A 17,925-nucleotide genomic window follows, 5' to 3' on the forward strand; every position below is an offset into this window, starting at 1 on the left:
CCCCAAGACAAGGTGCAGTTTCCTTTCTCAAAGCACAGGCCACACCTCCTTGGCCGACGGGGCCTGCCTTCCTGACCAGCAGCCAGCAGCACCTATGTCCTCGATGCGCCAGTGGGAGGAAGCACAAGACCTCCCCTCTGGTTCAGCACTGAGCAGAGCGTGTAGCAGACGCTAACCCAGGAATGGTCCTGGGGCTGGTTTCTGGCTGGAGGGCAGCCCTGTGTCACATGTGAGATCAGATCCCACAGCCCAGAAGGTCCTTCCTGTTGGTGGGACCACACAGACCCCACCTCCTTCTCTGGGCTGAGACCACCTGGGCCTCCCTCAGTGTGGGTGGATGTTCAAAGTCATGGATGTCCAGGCTGACCACCAATTTCCCCATATACACCAGCCCTGTCCCCATGGTGCAAACACTAGGACGAAGGCCCACAAACCTCTGTGCCATGATGAGTGTCCTGCTGGGCCCAGCATGGGGCCCAGAGCTCAAGTTCCTCATAGGAGCCCCAGCTAGCTGGCTGGAATGGCCCCAGGAGCCTCTGGCCTCTGTCTGTTCACTGCTCACTCACCTTTTCACCTAGCAAGCCCTCCCTGGGCCTCCGAGGGCTATGTGTTGAGCAGTGGACACACACTTTAAGGCCTTTGTGGAATACGCTGAAGTGAACCACAAAGCTAATGGGCTAATGGCCCATCTTGTCCTAGAAAGGCCAGAGAAGACCGAGGCAGACCCAGGCCGCCCCGGGCCACCCGCCAGGTCGCATGTTCTGCATGTTGCGGGAGCCACCTGGGGAGAACCATCTGCTGTGTTCAGTGACCCTGCTTCAAAAACTGCATGCCTCATGAGAATCTCATGGCTTCTAAGATCTGCCACCAAATGGCTGATGTGCTGAATGGTGCCTGTGCTCGATCCGCCTTCCCTAAGACCCACCACTGCCCTGGTAGCCGCAGCCCCCATCATTGTGTGCATACATCCTGGCCTCACACGCCTGGGCTGGGGCAAGGCCCTGGCCAGATCAAGGTAGACAGTCGCTCCCAAAGAACAGCAGCCCATGGCATCTGACCTAGAAAGTGCACGTCTGTGCACGTATCTGCACACGTATGTGTCAGGTGCTGGTTCCATGCCATGCCTTGTGGACACTCATGACTGTCTGGGTGGTAGACAGCCTGCTGCAGGTGCAGGTGTTATCTCTGGCCCTGTCCCCTCTCTGCCTGGCCTAGGACTTGTGCCAGCTTTACAGGCACCGTCTGGCTGGCAAGACCATGGCCCCGAGTCCTCCCCCAAGCAGGCCAGGCCTGGGACCAGACAAACCTGATGCATGGCTTTTGGGATCCCTTGGCAGAATGTGGCCCCACACTTGGCCCCAGGCAGCCACCAGCACCTGGCTACTCATGCTGGTCAAACCTCTGATTCTTTGAGGTGGCTCAAGGCCAAGTCAGTTCGCAGTACCTTGGTGGCCTGGGGCTAAGCTGATGCAGGCCTGAGTCACCATGCTCCTCCCTATTCTCAGCAGCCAGAGCCCTGCTCTGGGACCCTCCAGTCTCTTCCCCCCTCACAACAGACAGCCTGAGTCCCCTGGGATGGCTACCCCTCCAGGCCACAACATGGCTGAAAGCAAATGCAGTTAAGCACACAGGGCTGCCTGATGGCTCTCCCATCAGGCAGAGCGACCAGCTATGAAGGCCTCAGCAGAGTGGATGCCCGCTGGCTGAGACGTGGATGCCAGTGCTCATCCAATCTCCTTCTTTCTGACCTGTTGGCCTGTGGCTGGGAACCCTGTTCTAGGATTGCCTGTGGTTCTTCTCAGGGCTTCAGTGCCAAGGAGGGGCTCCCCAAGGACCCCACATCCTAGTGGAACCCTAGGACATGGCTCCCAGAGGACACGTGTGTCTGCTTGGAAGTGCTGTGCCTGCCTCCACGTACCTGCTGCCAGCGCCTACCAGGACGTTCTTGCCACGGCCCTTACCTGAGCTGGTGGCAGAGCCTGGGGGAGCAAGGGGTCTCGCGCACTGAGTCTTACCTTTGGTGTCATTGACGGGGTCCATGTGCCGGTAGATGTAGCCCTCCAGGTAGGAGTGGAACTTGGGTGTGGGTGGGAAAAAGGCCAAGCAGATGGCCATGAGCTCCCAGCCGCGAGCCAGGCTCTCGAGGCGGAAGTTCTCCGTGGTCTGCCGGCACAGCTGGATATAGAGCTCATCCCGCAGGCCCTGCACGCTCCAGCCCTTGGTGGCTATCTCCAGGGCCACATGTAGCGGGTCTGCCTTGGCGCGCCGGTCGCCCATGTACATCTGGATCAGTTTGAAGATCTCACAGGCCTCCTTCTTCACGTGGCGGTCACTGGTCACAATCATGGGCTTCTTGATGGACTCACTGCTCCAGGCCAGCATGTTGGCGATGGACACTTTCCGTCGGAAGAGGCCCTGGGTATGTGTGTTGAAGTGCTTGGAGGCCCAGTTCTCGATGTCAGTTTCCGAGGACGGCTTGCGCAGAGTGAAGGTGGGGAACACACAGCTAGCACTGGGCATCACGCTGCGGGCCTGGCGGCTACTCTCAAACTGGGCACAGGAACCGAGGTCCTCGGACTAGGAAGGACAGAGGGGCCATGAGGCGGGTGTGCGCCCTACACGACCCAGCCAGGAGAGAGGTGTGTCCCCCCCCCCCCACCACCACTGTCCATGAGGCTGCTGGAGAGGCTTGTGCCTCATTTTGTTCTACCCACCTCATAAACACACAGCTGGCGAGGGGACCCAGAGAGGCCCTCCGTCCAATCTTTACCCTAGGGGCTCAGCCTCTGGGAAGTGTTCCCTACTCTTGCGACTAAGGGTTGTTGGTTGGGGCGGGGGGGTGTCCAGTGCAGGTCTGGGGGCAGGAGGAAGCCATGGGTGTGTTTCATTGGCTTTCTGGGCTGTGGCCTTAGGCGGGAAGAAGCTGGGGAATGCTGCCCCCATTGGTGGTGGAAGGATGCTGCCTCCTGCTGGCCTTGCCACTGCTGTTTGCCTCGGCTTCTGCTAGTTCTATGGGCTCTGAGGTTGGGAAGCAGATGAAAAGGGCAACCCTGCCAAGATGCGGAAAAGCCCACATGCAAAGTTCCACAGAACACGTCAATGTCACTTTTGGTCCCCTACACTGCCTGCCCCTTCCCATCAGAGCCTAACCCTTCCAACGAAGATCCTCGCATGGGATCATGGGCAGAGTGAGGTTGTGCAGTGGCAAGGTCGGCCTGCAAGGGGGCCTGCACTGCAGGCCTGGTCTCCCACGAAGCTGAAGAGGGAGGGTTTGCCCCAGGCCCCCTCCCTGCCTTCTTAATGGCCTCAGCACAAGTGTACAAGGTGTCACTGGGGTAACACCCCTTTCTTTTCTCAGCTCAGACAGAAATGATGCTCTGAGCTCTCCAGCCTGGAGGGGCACAAAGGCAGCCCTGCCCAGGGACACTGGCATCCCAAGGTTACAGGGCCCTTGGGCATGTCTTCCCTGGCAGGACTGGGGGTGGAAGTGGGGAGCCCAATACCGGGAGGCCCTCTGGCCATTGCCAGCTCTGGGCAGATGCCAGGCCTTGGCTTCATATGGCAGACTGGTCGGAAATGTCAGGGGTCAGGAGGTGAAAACTAAGATACTGGCCCACACAAAATTCTGGGACATCAAGCTCCAGCACATGATCTAGAAAGAAGATACACGTGGGCTCAGAGGGCCTGACTGACGCCAGCACCTGGCGCTGAGCAGGGAAGGACAAGCCAGACCGGGCCTCTGGACCAGGTATCTGGCCTTTCCTCTTCACTGGGAAGAGCTCTGAGCAAGGGTGCCCGACACTCCGCCTGCCTAGTTCCTCACCTGAGAGTCCATTCACAGGTGGGAGGACAGAAGCTCAGGGGCTCAGTGGTTGGGCGGCTGCCCACCCGTTTCCCCTGCCTTCCCTGCATCCGTGACCTGGAGGGAGTCAGGGCACAGCCTCTGACCCCCAGATACCTTGACAGCATCCTGCCAGGCCTTAGCAGGAACTGCGGTGAGGGAGCCCCGCTGCCTGTCCTCATGCCTGTTGGGAACGGAGTGCCACCTGCCCCGCCTCTGCCCGGGGACCCCGGCCACACCTCCCTACCTGTGAGGGGTGAAGGTAGGGCTCTGGCGACGCCAGGTTGGTCTGCACAGAGATGCTCTTCTCCAGTAGGATCTGGGGGAAAGCGAGCCTCTCTAAGGCGCCCCTCTGCCAGTGCTTGCTCTCCTGCTGGGCCAGCGCCTCATCCTCACTGAAGGCGCGCACCACAGGCCCAGGCATGGGCAGAGGCACCGCCCCATCGCTCTCATAGCCCGAGCCGTCCTGCTGGGAGTCCCAGCTGCCTCTCTGCTTCGTGTGAAAGCGGGCCTGCTGTGCCTCCCAGGCCAGCCGGGCCTGCGCCAGAAAGGGCTCAGCCTCGCCAGTCTTGCCCTCTGCGCGTTTCACTGGGGCCAGGCCGGGCCCACACAGGGGCCGCTCCTCAGCCGGGGGCTGCTCAGCGAGGAGGTCACGGTCCCCGGGGACTTCGGTGGACGAGGCGCTGGGGACATGGCACAGAGAGGGGTTCCTGCTCTTCCTCTTGCGGGTGCCCGGGGAGTAGCCTGTTGAGGACATGGTGTCCTGCTGGCTGGACCAGGACATAGCATCGTCTTGATGCCGCAGCTCAGGCCCCTCCATGCTGCTGTAGTCCCCAGAGGAGACCCCCAGGCGCTGATCCCGCAGCAGGCAGGGGCTGGGCTGCAGGGGCAGTGAGCCACCCCCGGGATTGGGTGCATACTTGTTCCTTGGGCCTGCACGCAGCTTGGGGCTTGAGCTGGCCTGCTCCACGTACACCAGCTGCCGCACGTATTCCTTGCCTGCAGGGCTATACTCCAGGCTCAGGAAACGCTCAGGGCACTTCTGCCTGGTCAGCACCAGCTGCTGGTAGGGCGAGGTGGAGCCCTGCTTGGGTGACTGTGGGAAGGGTGCTGGTTTGCGGCCTGGAGACCGCTGGGGTGAGCCAGCTTGATAGCCCCCGCCAGCCTCGTACTGGACGTCCATGGGCGGCTCATCATAGATAGGAGCCTGGTACTCCACGGGAGGCTCCTCGTAGAGGGGGGGCTCATAGGCGTAGCGTGGGGAGGAGGGCTGCGAGTCACTGGTAGGCTTGCGTGGCTGGGCCAGCAGCGGGGAGCAGCTCCCCAGCTCGGCCCTCTTCAGGAAGGGTGATGGCCTCCGTTCAGGGAAGAAGACGGGGCCATCAGATTCTGAGGCAAACGTCTGCAGGCTGGGTGAGTGCTGCCCACCGGAGGGTCTGCGGGAGCGGCCGCCAGACTGGCTGTCTAGGGCATAGCCATTGCCCTGGGAGGAGAGGAAGCTGGGCTCCCGGTCCGCAACTTTGATGAGCATACGCTCCTTGGTGCCCGAGTTCCACCGAAGTGAGGAGGTCCTGGGGGGAGGGGGGAGGGGGACAGGCACAGGTTACCTGGGGGAGGTTCTGGGTGGGTGGGGCACAGGCACACGTTTTCTGGGGGGAGGTTCTGGGGGGGGACAGGTTTCTGGGGGAAGGTTCTGGGTGGGTGGGGGTACAGGTACAGGTTTCCTGGGGGAGGTTCTGGGTGGGTGGGAAGACAGGCACAGGTTTCCTGCGGGGAGGTTCTGGGGGGGGGGGGGGGACAGGCACAGGTTTCCTTGGGGGAGGTTCTGGGGGGGGGACAGGTTTCCAGGGGGAGGTTCTGGGTGGGTGGGGGTACAGGCACAGGTTTCCTGGGGGTGGTTCTGGGGGGGGGGTCAGGCACAGGTTACCTGGGGGAGGTTCTGGGTAGGGAATAGGCACAGGTTACCTGTTGGGGAGAGGTGGAAGTTTGGCCCAGCTATCAGCCTGAACCCATTACCTACCAGTCTCAGCCTCATAGGTATCTGGGGTCATGGCCCAAGAGGTCTGGTCATTTCTCAGCGTCCTCCTCACCTCCTAAATGGGAGCTTCAGGCTTCAGGGGCCTGATACTTGCTGGGGGGGCTTCTCTGTAAATGACCTGTGCACGCTTCATTGCTGGGGCCCTGACTCCTGGGCAGTGCAGCCTAGAGTGGCTGTGCTCCTGTCCTGGGAGGTCCCTGCACATAGCTCCTCATACAGCCCTGCAGCCTTCCCCTCCAGGGGGCTCTCCTGCCCAGACAGCTTCCCCCAGGCCCGCCCCCACCTCTGGTACCCATCATGACACTCACTACAAGGGCTTCTGTGTGTGCATCTCTGCCCTGGTCCCACCCCAGCACTGGGCACAGAACTATTTCTACAACAGATAGCCAGGGTGGTCCTTCCAGCGGCCTAACTCTGGATTCAATATGGTTATCTCTCTGTAGGCCTCACTCCTGGGTTCAGTACCTGCCTGTGCTCCTATGGGGTGGTGGGCCACCTATCACTGCCCACCCCCTCCGCCCCCAGCATCTCAGGTCCTGTTTTTCAACCACACTCCCCTCCTACAACTCTGCCCTCACCCATAACATTCTGCACCTAGGCACAGACGAGAAAACTTTCTATAGCACTTTCAGGTTCCCAGCAGCACTGAGGGGAAAGTACACAGACTTCACATATACCCCCTGCCCCCACTCGTGTGCGATCTCTCCAGCTGTCAGCATCCCCGCCAGAGTGGTACCTGCGTCCCAGTCAGTGAACGGACACGGGTACCTGATCGTGATGCCTCGTCAGCAGCCGGCATCCACAGTTTACCTCAGGGCTCACTCGAGGCCCGTACAGTCTGCGGGTTTGGACAGACGTGTGATCCGTGTGCCCGATACCGAGAGTCACACGGAGTAGCTTCACTGCCCTGAATCCTCTGTCCCTCCCGTCCCCCCGACCCCCGGCCCCCACTCGTCTTTTACCGTCTCCACGGTTTTGCCTTTTCCAGAATGTCACAGACTTGGAATCGTACCGCGCGTAGCCTTTTCGGACTGGCTTCTTTTACCTCGTAATACGCATCTAGGGTCCCTCCGGGTCTTTTCACGGCTCGACAGCCCGTTCCTACTTAGTGCCGACCCACATCCCGTTGTCTGGATGGACCGCAGGTTGTCCGTTCACCTGCTGACGGACACCTCGGCTGTTCCAGGGTTTGGGGGCTCTGGGTGACGCCGCTGTGAACACCCGTGTGCAGGCTGTCGTGTGGACCCAAGTTCTCATCTCCTTTAGGTAGACGGCAAGGAGCGTGACTCCAGGATCGCGTGGCCAGAGCATGTTTAATTTTATAAGAACTCTCCAGACTGTCTTCCAAAGTGGCTGCCCCATTCCGTTTTCCCACCAGCCACGAGCCAACGTTCCTGTGGCTCCGCGTCCTGACCAACATCGGGTTATTCGGTGTTCTGGATTTTGGCCGTTCTAGTAGGTGTGCGGGCGGATCTCGTTGTCTTAATTTGCATTTCCCAGATAACGTGATGTGGAGCATCTTTTATATGATTGTTTGCCATCTGTTTATCTTCTTTAATGAGGTGTTTGTTAAGGTCTCTGGCCCGTTTTGTTTGTTATTTATTTATTTATTTATTTATTAATGATTTATTTTTGAGAGGGAGAGAGAGAGAAAGTGTGAGCAGGGGAGGGGCAGAGAGAGGGAGAAAGAGAATCCCAAGCAGGCTCCACACTGTCAGTGCAGAGCCCGATGAGGGGCTCAATCTCACAACCCTGGGATTGTGACCTGAGATGAAATCACAAGTCAGACGCTTAACCGACTGAGCCACCCAGGCACCCCACTGGCTCATTTTAAATTCTGGTTGTTTCCTTACTGTTGAGTTTTAAGAGTTATTTGTATATCTTAAATAACAGTCCTTTATCACGTCTAGCTTTTGCAAGTATTTTGTTCCAGGCTGTGACTTGTCTTCTCACTCTCTGACAACATCTTTCACAGAGAAGAAAATTTTAATGTTAATGAAGTTCCACTGTATCAATGATTTCTTTCATGGATGGTGCCTTTGATGTTGTATCTAAAAATCATCACCATACCAAAAATCGTCTAGGTTTTCTCCTGCGTCATCTTGTATGAGTAAGTTCTGAGTTTTATAGTTAGCTCTGAGATCCATTTTGAGCTAAGTTTCATGCAGTAAAATCTGTGTCTAGATTCATCTCCTTACATGTGGGGGTTCAGTTGTCCCAGCTCTGTTTGTGGCAAAGACCATCCTTGCTCCACCGAAGTGCCTTTCCCTATTGTCAAAATCAGTTTACTATATTGTTGTGGGTTTATTTCTCTATTTTCTTACACTGACCTATTTGTCTATTCTTTGCCAATACCACATTGTCTTCATTAGGGTAGCTTCACAGTAAGTCTTGAAATCAAGAGTATTAGTCCTCCAACGTTGTTCTCCTTGAATACTGTGTTAGGTATTCTGGATCTTTCACCTTTCCATTAAGTCTTAGAATCAGTTTGTTGATATCCACAAAATACCTTGCTGGGGTTTTTTGATTGAGGTTGCACTGAATCTATAGATCAAGTTGGAAAGAACTGACATTTTGACAGTATTGAATCTTCCTGTCCATTAACATAGGATATCTCTCCATTTATTTAGTTCTTGATTTCTCTCATTAGAGTTTTGTAGTTTTCCTCATATAGATTTCGTATACATCTTGCTAGATTTACACCTATGCATTTCATTTTTGGGGGTGCTAATGCAAATGGTATTAATTTTAAATTCCACTTATTCATTGCTAGTATACAGGAAAGAAATTGACTTTTGTAAACTTACTTTGTATCATGCAAACTTGCCATAATCACTTATCAGTTCTAGGACTTTTTTGGTCAATTCTTTAGGATTTTCTACATAGATAATTTTTAGACTGATATTCTAAGAACTACGTATGAAAAACTGTAGAGATAATTTGAGGCTCTGGGTTTATTTTTGTTTCTGACAGGCAGCTGGGGAAAGGGCAGATAACCTGAATCCCATGTCAGACTGAGCTGACGGGAAATCAGGTTTAGGTTTGAGGGCTGGTTTAGGTTTAGCCTTTCAGGGGTCCACATGGAATGTTAACTAGAGCTCCTTTTTGTGACTCTGACTTTGGAGTCATGGAACCACTCAAAGGTCGGCTCGGCTTCTCAACTGTCCTGGGGGAGAGGCAGTATCTTATGTGTGCTGGGTTGTACTGATCCCTCCTCAGCCCTCAAGTCCTCACACCTTAGTAGATCTTCAGGACAATTTCGTCTATTTTGTTTTCTGTGTTTAGGCTGGTCTCAGAGAAGTTAATCTACCGCTGCAAAAGTAGAAATCCCAAGTGTCTTAAACCAGTTGTATAGTTTGCCATCTCTGCCTCTGTCCTCTGATTACTGCTGGATCTTTCTGCACAAGGCCACGACTTCCAATTACTGGAGGTGGGTGAGGCAGCCTACTCCAACACGCCAGTTACATGGCCTACTCAGCACAGCCAGGAACCGAACCCACCAGTTGACGATGATGCCCAGCAGCTCGGCTTACTGTCCTGAGGAGAAGTCACACAGTAGCAGGACTCAGGATGCAGGCTCCCATTCCTGGGAACTCTGCTCCTGGTTGCTGGCTTTGGAATCCAGAGATCTGAGACTGGATGCCAGCCTGTTGCTCCCTGGTTGCGGGGCTTGGGAATATCACTTACCATCACTGACTTAGTGTCCTCCTTGGTTCTTACGAGAATTAAGTAACATAATGTGCATATGATAAAGTCCTCAGCTCAGTACTGACATACAGGAAACACTCAACAAGCATGAAGCATTATTTTTGTACTTTTTTTCATCACTCAGCAGGTAATGACACAACCCTGGTGCCAGGCCCCCCTCAGGGGCTATGAGGTAAAGAAAGATCCTTGCCTGGCAGAGGGTGCTGAGGGCTGTGGCCCGAGGAGGCATGGCGTGGCCTGTCCGTTGTGGGCCATCAAGACCGTGCTATAGGACGGGGCGCCTGGGTGGCTCAGCCGGTTAAGCATCTGACTTCGGCTCAGGTCATAATCTCACGGTCTGTGAGTTCGAGCCCCGTGTTGGGTTCTGGCCTGACAGCCTGGAGCCTGGAGCCTGCTTCAGATTCTGTCTCCCTCTCTTTCTGCCCCTCCCCCACTCATGCTCTCCCTCTCTCTCTCTTGATCTTTCTCTCTTAAAAATAAATAAAGATTAAAAAGAAGAAGAAGAGGAGGAGGAGGAGGTGGCGGTGGCGGCAGCAGCAGCCAGGAATTACTCTGCTACCACCTCCTTAGGAAGTGGGTATCACGTGTGCAAAATGCCTGCACTCCTAAAACTACAACTTGCTATTCTCATACCCAGCTCAGATGGCACCCAGGGTGGCAGGGCCAGCGCAGCAACAGGCCACCAAAGCCCAGGTGGTCACACGTACCCTGCAGAGTGTGGGGGGCTTTGATAGGCAGCCCACCAGAGCAGTGCTCAATGCACCCACACTGGTGCAGAACATACCCTCAGTCACACACCCACACTGATGGGCCCAGACAGGCTCAGATTCCATCCTCTATCAACAAACCCAGTTAGCACTTCCAACACTGACCTTTAAAACGTCGGAGCAAACCACCAAAGACCCCTCAGGGCTTCAAATTCCTCACTAACACTGGTATCACTCCTGTTGGTCTGTGCTGAGGGCACCTAGGCCACCAAGAGGCACGGAACCCCACCTGGAGCTATGAGTTGACTGAGGACGGCCCCTGCCCAGTCTGACAGATTCTGTGCCCTTGGGTCCTAAGGGTCATCTCTGGAACCTTCCAATACTCTGCAAGGCCAACCCATGACCAAGAGAGACCAATCAATGTCCACTTCCTTCCTTGTGATTAACACCAATCTTCCTGACTTTGCCTGGGGAAGCACTGTGACACACAGCCTAGAGCTCCAGGAGAGAACATGCTGAGGATCGCCCAGGGACTCACTCCTCTGTTAAGAGCAATGGGCTCCACAGCTCTCCAAACTGGGCAGTGACAAGCTTCTTCCAGCTTGCCCAAAGCTGCCACATGAGCCTGGAGGCCACTCCAAAAGGCCTCTACCCATGCGCTGGTGGCCCCAACAGCTTTTCCTCATGTTCCTCTGGCTAGTACAGGGCCCCACGTGCTGTATACACCTAGCTCATTGCTTCTTGTTGAGCCAGATTCTTCTCCAGCTCATCTAAGAGCTGCCAGAAACACCACCCTTGAGTCGGGAGACAGGGCCAAGTGTGACACAGTGGGTTCTACCTGTAGTGAAGAAGTTGTCCATCCACATTATAATCCCGGTAAACTTCATAGTCCTTCTCAAGGAACACTCCTGGTGGTGAAGAGCTGAAACACAACAAGATGAAAAAAAGACACGAGCATGACTGTAATACTTTTAAAATATGGTACACTCAAAACAATAAACCTTTCACTCTTAAGAATATAGGAGTCATTCTTTTAGTTTCTCAGGAATAACCCCAGTGTCCAGCCCACAAAGCCATCCCCCTCACCATGTCAAATGGATGTTTCCTCTACCCTAAGCCTGCCTCACTGCACATGGCCTGGACAAAATGGGCTGGAGACCCACCTGCCCTCCAGCAGGGACAACCCCGCTGTGGCCCCTTCCAGAAGCTGGAGGACAGACAAAGACTTCGACTGCTCTATCTTGGATGTTAGGAGCTTAGATGACTTGGAACTGGGGCTTCTACTCTAAGGCTATGGTGATGGGGTTAGTGAGACTTTGGCTAGATGACCTGAGAAAGAAGCAGGGTTAGAAATACTCTCATTGGGATGATAAGCTTCTTAAGAGTGGGGGTATGGAGCACAACAGGCACTCATTATCTGGGAAAGAAATCAGTGGGTGATTATATTGGCAGATGTTCAAAGGCATGTGGGCAAATTAATGTCTAGTTATGATTTAAAATCTCTGTAACCCAGAAGTAAAAGAAAATTTACTTAACCTTATCAAGAATATCCATATTAAACTCAAGGCCTGCATAATATTTAGTAGTAAAAGGCTGAAAGCATACTCATTAAAGTCAGAATAAGAACTTGTTCTCTTACCGCCAGTATGTCGTACTTTTGGAAATGCTAGTCAGTGCGGTAAAGACAAGAAAAAAAAAAGAGATTTAAATATTTGAAAAAGAGAAAATTGTCATTAGTTGTGAACTTAGAAAAAGTAAAGGAATCATGGGAAAAACTACCAAAAGGATTAGGGAGATTGTAATGTTGTATCACTCACATGAAGTGAGAGACGAGTATCTGTGTTTCAGCAGAAACTGGTTAGGAAAGAAGTTCATCCTCATCACAGCAGTAACCACCACAGAAAGAAACTAAAAATCCAGGAATTAAGTTAAAAAGGAGTATGTTGGGTCAGTATGAATAAAATTATAAATATTTGAGGTACTTAAAGAAATGTGAATACATACAAGTTTCCTTGGATTGGAAAATTCAATAATTATGAAGATATACCTTCTAAATTGGTTAATACATTTAATGTATTCTATTCTATAACATTTCCAATAGAAAGAAATGTTTTTAAAATTTAGAATGTTTAGAAAGTTAACCCCCAAAAATAAACACATAAGAATAACTAAGAAAAAGTTCAGAAATGATAATGGGAGTAATAATTTTTTTTTTTTTTCAACGTTTTTTTTTTTTTTTTTTTTTTTTTAATTTATTTTTGGGACAGAGAGAGACAGAGCATGAACGGGGGAGGGGCAGAGAGAGAGGGAGACACAGAATCGGAAACAGGCTCCAGGCTCCGAGCCATCAGCCCAGAGCCTGACGCGGGGCTCGAACCCACGGACTGTGAGATCGTGACCTGGCTGAAGTCGGACGCTTAACCGACTGCGCCACCCAGGCGCCCCTGGGAGTAATAATTTTTACCATTAGATACAAACAATATTATAGAGGCAAATAATTAAAACAGTACTGTACTGGTAGAGAACTACACAGATTCTGGAATGCAGCAGAAAACACAAATATTGACCTAAATGTACATAAGAATTTAGTAAACAGGAATTAAAAACTTCATACTTAGCAAGTACACTGGAAACAAATCATGTGTCTAGCAATGGGAACTCATTTTTGCTCAGTATTGTTCATACTGAGAAACAGAATGCAATTGTGGAAATACTGTTGTACTTTTTTCCAAATTCTTTTTTTTAATTTAATTTAATTTTTTAAATTTACATCCAAGTTAGTTAGCATACAGCGCAACAATGATTTCAGGGGTAGATTCCTTAATGCCCCTTACCCATTTAGCCCATCCCCTTTCCCACAACCCCTCTAGCAACCCTCAGTTTGTTCTCCATATTTTAAGAGTCTCTTATGTTTCATCCCCCTCCCTGTTTTTATATTATTTTTGCTTCCCTTTTGCTGTTGTACTATTTTTTAAACTGCAAAGGGGGCCGCCTGGGTGACTCAGTCAGTTAAGTGTCTGACTGGATTTCAGCTCAGGTCACGATCTCATGGTTTGTGAGATTGAGCCCTCCGTCAAGTTCTGCACTGACATCACTGAGTCTGTGTGGGATCCTCTCTCTGTGTCCCTGGCTGACTCGTGCATATGCACTCTCTCTCTCTCTCTCAAAATAAATAACTTAAGGGGCGCCTGGGTGGCTCGGTCGGTTAAGCACCCGACTTCAGCTCAGGTCATGATCTCACGGTCCGTGGGTTCGAGCCCCGCGTCGGGCTCTGTGCTGACCGCTCAGAGCCTGGAGCCTGTTTCAGATTCTGTGTCTCCCTCTCTCTGTGACCCTCCCCCCGTTCATGCTCTGTCTCTCTCTGTCTCAAAAATAAATAAACGTTAAAAAAAAGAAAAAAGATTTCTGATTAAAAAAAAAATAAATAACTTAAGAAAACAAAACTGCAAAGGTAAATGCCAGAAAACTGATACACAGCATTTAATGGGCTTCATAATTTTTCTTCTATGTAATTATATGTACTTTCTACAACTAATGTGCATTGCTTCTCTAATAAAAATGTTATTTTATTTTATGTTTTTAATGTGTATTTATTTTTGAGAGAGATACAGAATCCAAAGCAGGCCTCAGGCTCCAAGGTGTCAGCACAGAGCCTGAAGCGGGGCTCAAACTCCCAAACCGCGAGATCATGACCTGAGCTGAAGTCAGACACTTTACCAACTCAGCCACCCAGGTGCCCATACAAATGTGAGAATAAATGAATAGAAGTTGAAGTTGAATAAATGAACGGCAAATGCTGGTGGTATTTCCTAACATGTAATCATGCTACAGAACAAAAAGCTAGAAACATGAAGAGTGATGTGCGCAAACACATCTGTAAGGTGTCTATACACGTATCTACCTCAGTTGGTACATCCCTCCTCCTTCCGGCTGGCCACCAAAAGCCGACAGAGGTCCCGCAGAGCTGGGAGCACCTGGTAGTTGGCCCGAGTTGCAGCTATAACCCGTATGTTCCTGTGCTCATTGTGGCTTTGTCACTTGTACCCAGGCCAGGTTGACACACAGTTCTTTTTTCTTCAAAGCCAAAGCCAACACAGTTTTTCCACCACCAGGATGGCACCATTACCTCCTGGAGATATTCAGACCTCCTCCTTTTGAATTCTATGGTGTCACACTTCCCTGGGCCTTCAGGGACTCTGACATTTTCCTTTCCGTTTCTAACTCCAGCCACCGGTACCCAGGGCTCACCTCTCCTCCAGACTGCTGCCGAAGCATTCCATGCTGGGCCTGGGCTGGGGGCAGGGACACAAGATGGGTGAGGCAGACACACTTCTGCTGCCACAGAACTTGCACTCAGTGTGGGGCCAACACGGAATGAACCAGATCCTCAGGCATCTGCAGGACCCAGACATGGAGCAGGCCCAGGGAGGGAGGTCAGAGGCAGCTCTCTGGGAGGCGTGTTTGGGCAGTGAACAGGGCAAACGAGAGACCAGGCAGAGGAGCCTCAAGGAGGAAGAGTGTGGCACCCTCCAGGACAGAAATGAAGCCGCTGTGCTAAGGCGCAAGGAGCAGTGAGTGGGGGAACCGTAGGGGGTTCGAGCCAGATCACACATTTTCCAGTATCAAACTATAGTTCCAGCAGGACTTCCAGACCTGATGTAAGTGCCAGTGCAGACGAAATTTCCCTATTTCAAAACCTACTTTACTGTGTAACTGAAGAGCTTCCAAAAACTTGCAGTAGGAGTTATTAATCTGCAATGTAAGGGCACACTAAAAGGCAAATATCAAGAGGAGAATCTAAGAGAATTTTTTAATACGAAACATTATTTTTAATAACATCATTATTTAATAAACATTTATTTTTATTTAATTAATAACATTAAATTATAAAATTAACTATCTTATTTAATTAATAACATTATTATTTAATAAATAAACATTTATTTTTGAGAGACAGAGACAGAATGCGAGTGGGTTAAGGGCAGAGAGAGAGGGACACACAGAATCCAAAGCAGGCCCCAGACCCTGAGCTGTCAGCACGGAGCTGGCCGTGGGGCTCGAACCCACAAACCAGGAGATCATGACCTGAGTCAAAGTCAGACGGTTAACTGACTAAGCCACCCAGGTGCCCCTAAGAGAATTTGATAAATGCCTTCCAAGTGATGCTCACGGATTGATAATCAGTATTTAGCAGTAACCACCAGTGTAAAAAGAAACTTTCAAAGATGAAGTATGTAAAATCTCATCACAAGCCACAACAGATGAATACCTACAACCGGTTTGGAGGGTAGGGCAGAGCAACTCCCTATGATTCCTCTGAGCAGCCACACTAGCCTTCCTGCTGTTCCTTGAGCACATCAAGAGCCCTCCCTCTTCAGGAGCAGCCCCTCTCTCAAAATGAACTGTGAGGGGAAAATCCATCAATCAAAGCTGACCCAGAATTGACACAGATGACAGAATTAGTAACGAGAATGTTACAGCTTATTAAAACTGTATTCCATATGTTCAAAGGCTAAAAAAGGACCAATATGGTAAGTAGAGAGAAGGAATAGATAACAAGTCTCAATCTACATTCCAGAGAACCCTGCAATATCTGAAATGGAGAACACAGTGGAAGGGCTTAACAACAGGACAGGCATTGCAGAAGAAAGGATTAGCAGATTTGTCTTTTTGCTCTTGTTGTTTTTTATTTGAGACAGAGACAGAGAGGGTGTGTGTGCACACGCACATGCACGCACACAAGCAGGGAAGGAGCAAGAAGAGAGAGAGAATCTCAAGCAGGCTCCATGCTCAGTGCAGCACCCAACATAGTGCTCGATCCCATGACCCTTGGATCATGACCTGAGCCAAAATCAAGAGGGGGGCACTCAACTGACTGAGTCACCCAGGTGTCCCAAGATTAGCAAATCTGAAAGCATAATAGTATAAACTACCCAATGAAACAGAGAGAAAACAAAGATTAAAAGGAAAGAAAGAAAATAAAGAAAATTCGAGAGCATCAGTGAGCTGAGGCGTACTCTACATATGATTGGAGCTCTGCAGGGATGATCAAAAAAAATATTTGAAAAAAAAAAAAACCCAAACATTTCCCAAACTTGGTGAAAACTATAAACCTATAGGTCCAAGAAACCCCATGAACCCTGAGCAAGAAACATGAAGAAAACTACACTAAGGCAAATCATAAATTGCTTGCAACCAGCAATAGAGAACATTTTAAAAGAAGCAGAGAGAAAGGACACGATCTGTCCAGACACAAAGTGAGGAAGAGGACAGACCTTTCACCAGAAGTGACGCGGCTGAGGAGGGCAGTGTGGCAAGATGGGAACACCGTCCACCAAGAATTTGAGACCCAGCAGGGTCACGCTTCACAGAAGAGAGGGAAATACTTTCTAAGACACACAAATGTAAGAGAAGGTATCACCAGCAGACTCACATTACAAGCAATGTTTGGTGAAGTCTTCGGGCAGAGGAGGTCAACCACGTAAAAATCTACAACAGAAGTGAAGAGTACTGGAGATGGTAACTAGATGTTAATGTAAGAAGTGTTTTCCTTTTATTTTCATCTCTTTGAAACATAACTGGCTGCTTAAAGCAAAAATAACGAGCGTATTAAGTGGTTTACCTATGACAGCACCAGGAGGAAGCCTGGAGTGTGTTGTTGGCTCTCACACCACAGGTGCGGTGATGTATTACAAACTGCCTGAAGGCCCAGTCTGATCAGTTAATATGCACTATAAACCCCCAAACAACAACTAAAAACATAGCACAGAGTAAAAAGCAAAGCATAAAGTTGAATTTAAAAGATGTTCAATTAACCCCAAAGAAGAAAAAAAACCAAAAAAGCAAAGAACAGAGAGGACCAAAAACAAAAAAAAAATAGCAAGATGACATATCTAAACCTAACCATACAAATAATCACATTGAGGGGCACCTGGGTGGCTCAATCAGTTAAGCGTCCGACTTCAGCTCAGGTCATGATCTCATGGTTCGTGAGTTTGAGCCCCATGTTGGGCTCTATGCTGACAGCTCAGAGCCTAGAGCCTGGAGCCTGGAGCTGCTTCCGATTCTGTTTCTCCCTCTCTCTCTGCCCCTCCCCTGCTCACGCTCTCTCTCTGTCTCTCACAGATAAATTAACGTTAAGAAAAAATTAAAAAACAAAAAACAAATAATCACATTAAATGTAAGTGGTCTAAATCCCCAATTAAAAAGCAAAGACAGACTGTATAAAAAAGCAGGACGCGGGGCGCCTGGGTGGCGCAGTCGGTTAAGCGTCCGACTTCAGCCAGGTCACGATCTCGCGGTCCGTGAGTTCGAGTCCCGCGTCAGGCTCTGGGCTGATGGCTCGGAGCCTGGAGCCTGCTTCCAATTCTGTGTCTCCCTCTCTCTCTGCCCCTCCCCCGTTCATGCTCTGTCTCTCTGTCCCAAAAATAAATAAAAAAGCAGGACGCAACAATGTGCTGCCTGAGAGAAAATTACAATAAAAGCATAAAAACAGGTTAAAAGTAAAGGCTGGAAACAGAGATACCATGGTGACACTTCAAAAGAAACCTGGAGTGCCTGTATTAACACAAACAGATTTTGGGACAAAGAGCACTACGAGGCATCAGGGAGCACTGCTTGACGATAATGGG

The 17,925-nt window shown here is 50.7% G+C and overlaps 1 protein-coding gene across 9 annotated transcripts in view; it reads right to left on the bottom strand.

Annotated features, from left to right (window-relative positions):
* ARHGAP39 (Rho GTPase activating protein 39) overlaps positions 1–17,925 on the bottom strand; it is a 109,868-nt gene that overhangs the window by 15,007 nt on the left and 76,936 nt on the right. For 8 of the 9 annotated variants that reach the window (XM_042923918.1, XM_042923917.1, XM_042923919.1 and 5 more), the window contains 3 exons: positions 11,133–11,216; positions 4,089–5,412; positions 2,016–2,577 (listed from right to left, as the gene is read on the bottom strand). In XM_042923918.1, the coding sequence (XP_042779852.1) occupies positions 2,016–2,577; positions 4,089–5,412; positions 11,133–11,216 (1,970 nt within the window). Of the gene's footprint in view, positions 1–2,015; positions 2,578–4,088; positions 5,413–6,924; positions 7,531–11,132; positions 11,217–17,925 lie in introns of those variants that run through there. The other variant, XM_042923923.1, reaches the window with a different exon arrangement.

This window comes from Panthera leo, chromosome F2, assembly GCF_018350215.1.
Source record: "Panthera leo isolate Ple1 chromosome F2, P.leo_Ple1_pat1.1, whole genome shotgun sequence".
Classification (NCBI taxonomy): domain Eukaryota; kingdom Metazoa; phylum Chordata; class Mammalia; order Carnivora; family Felidae; genus Panthera; species Panthera leo.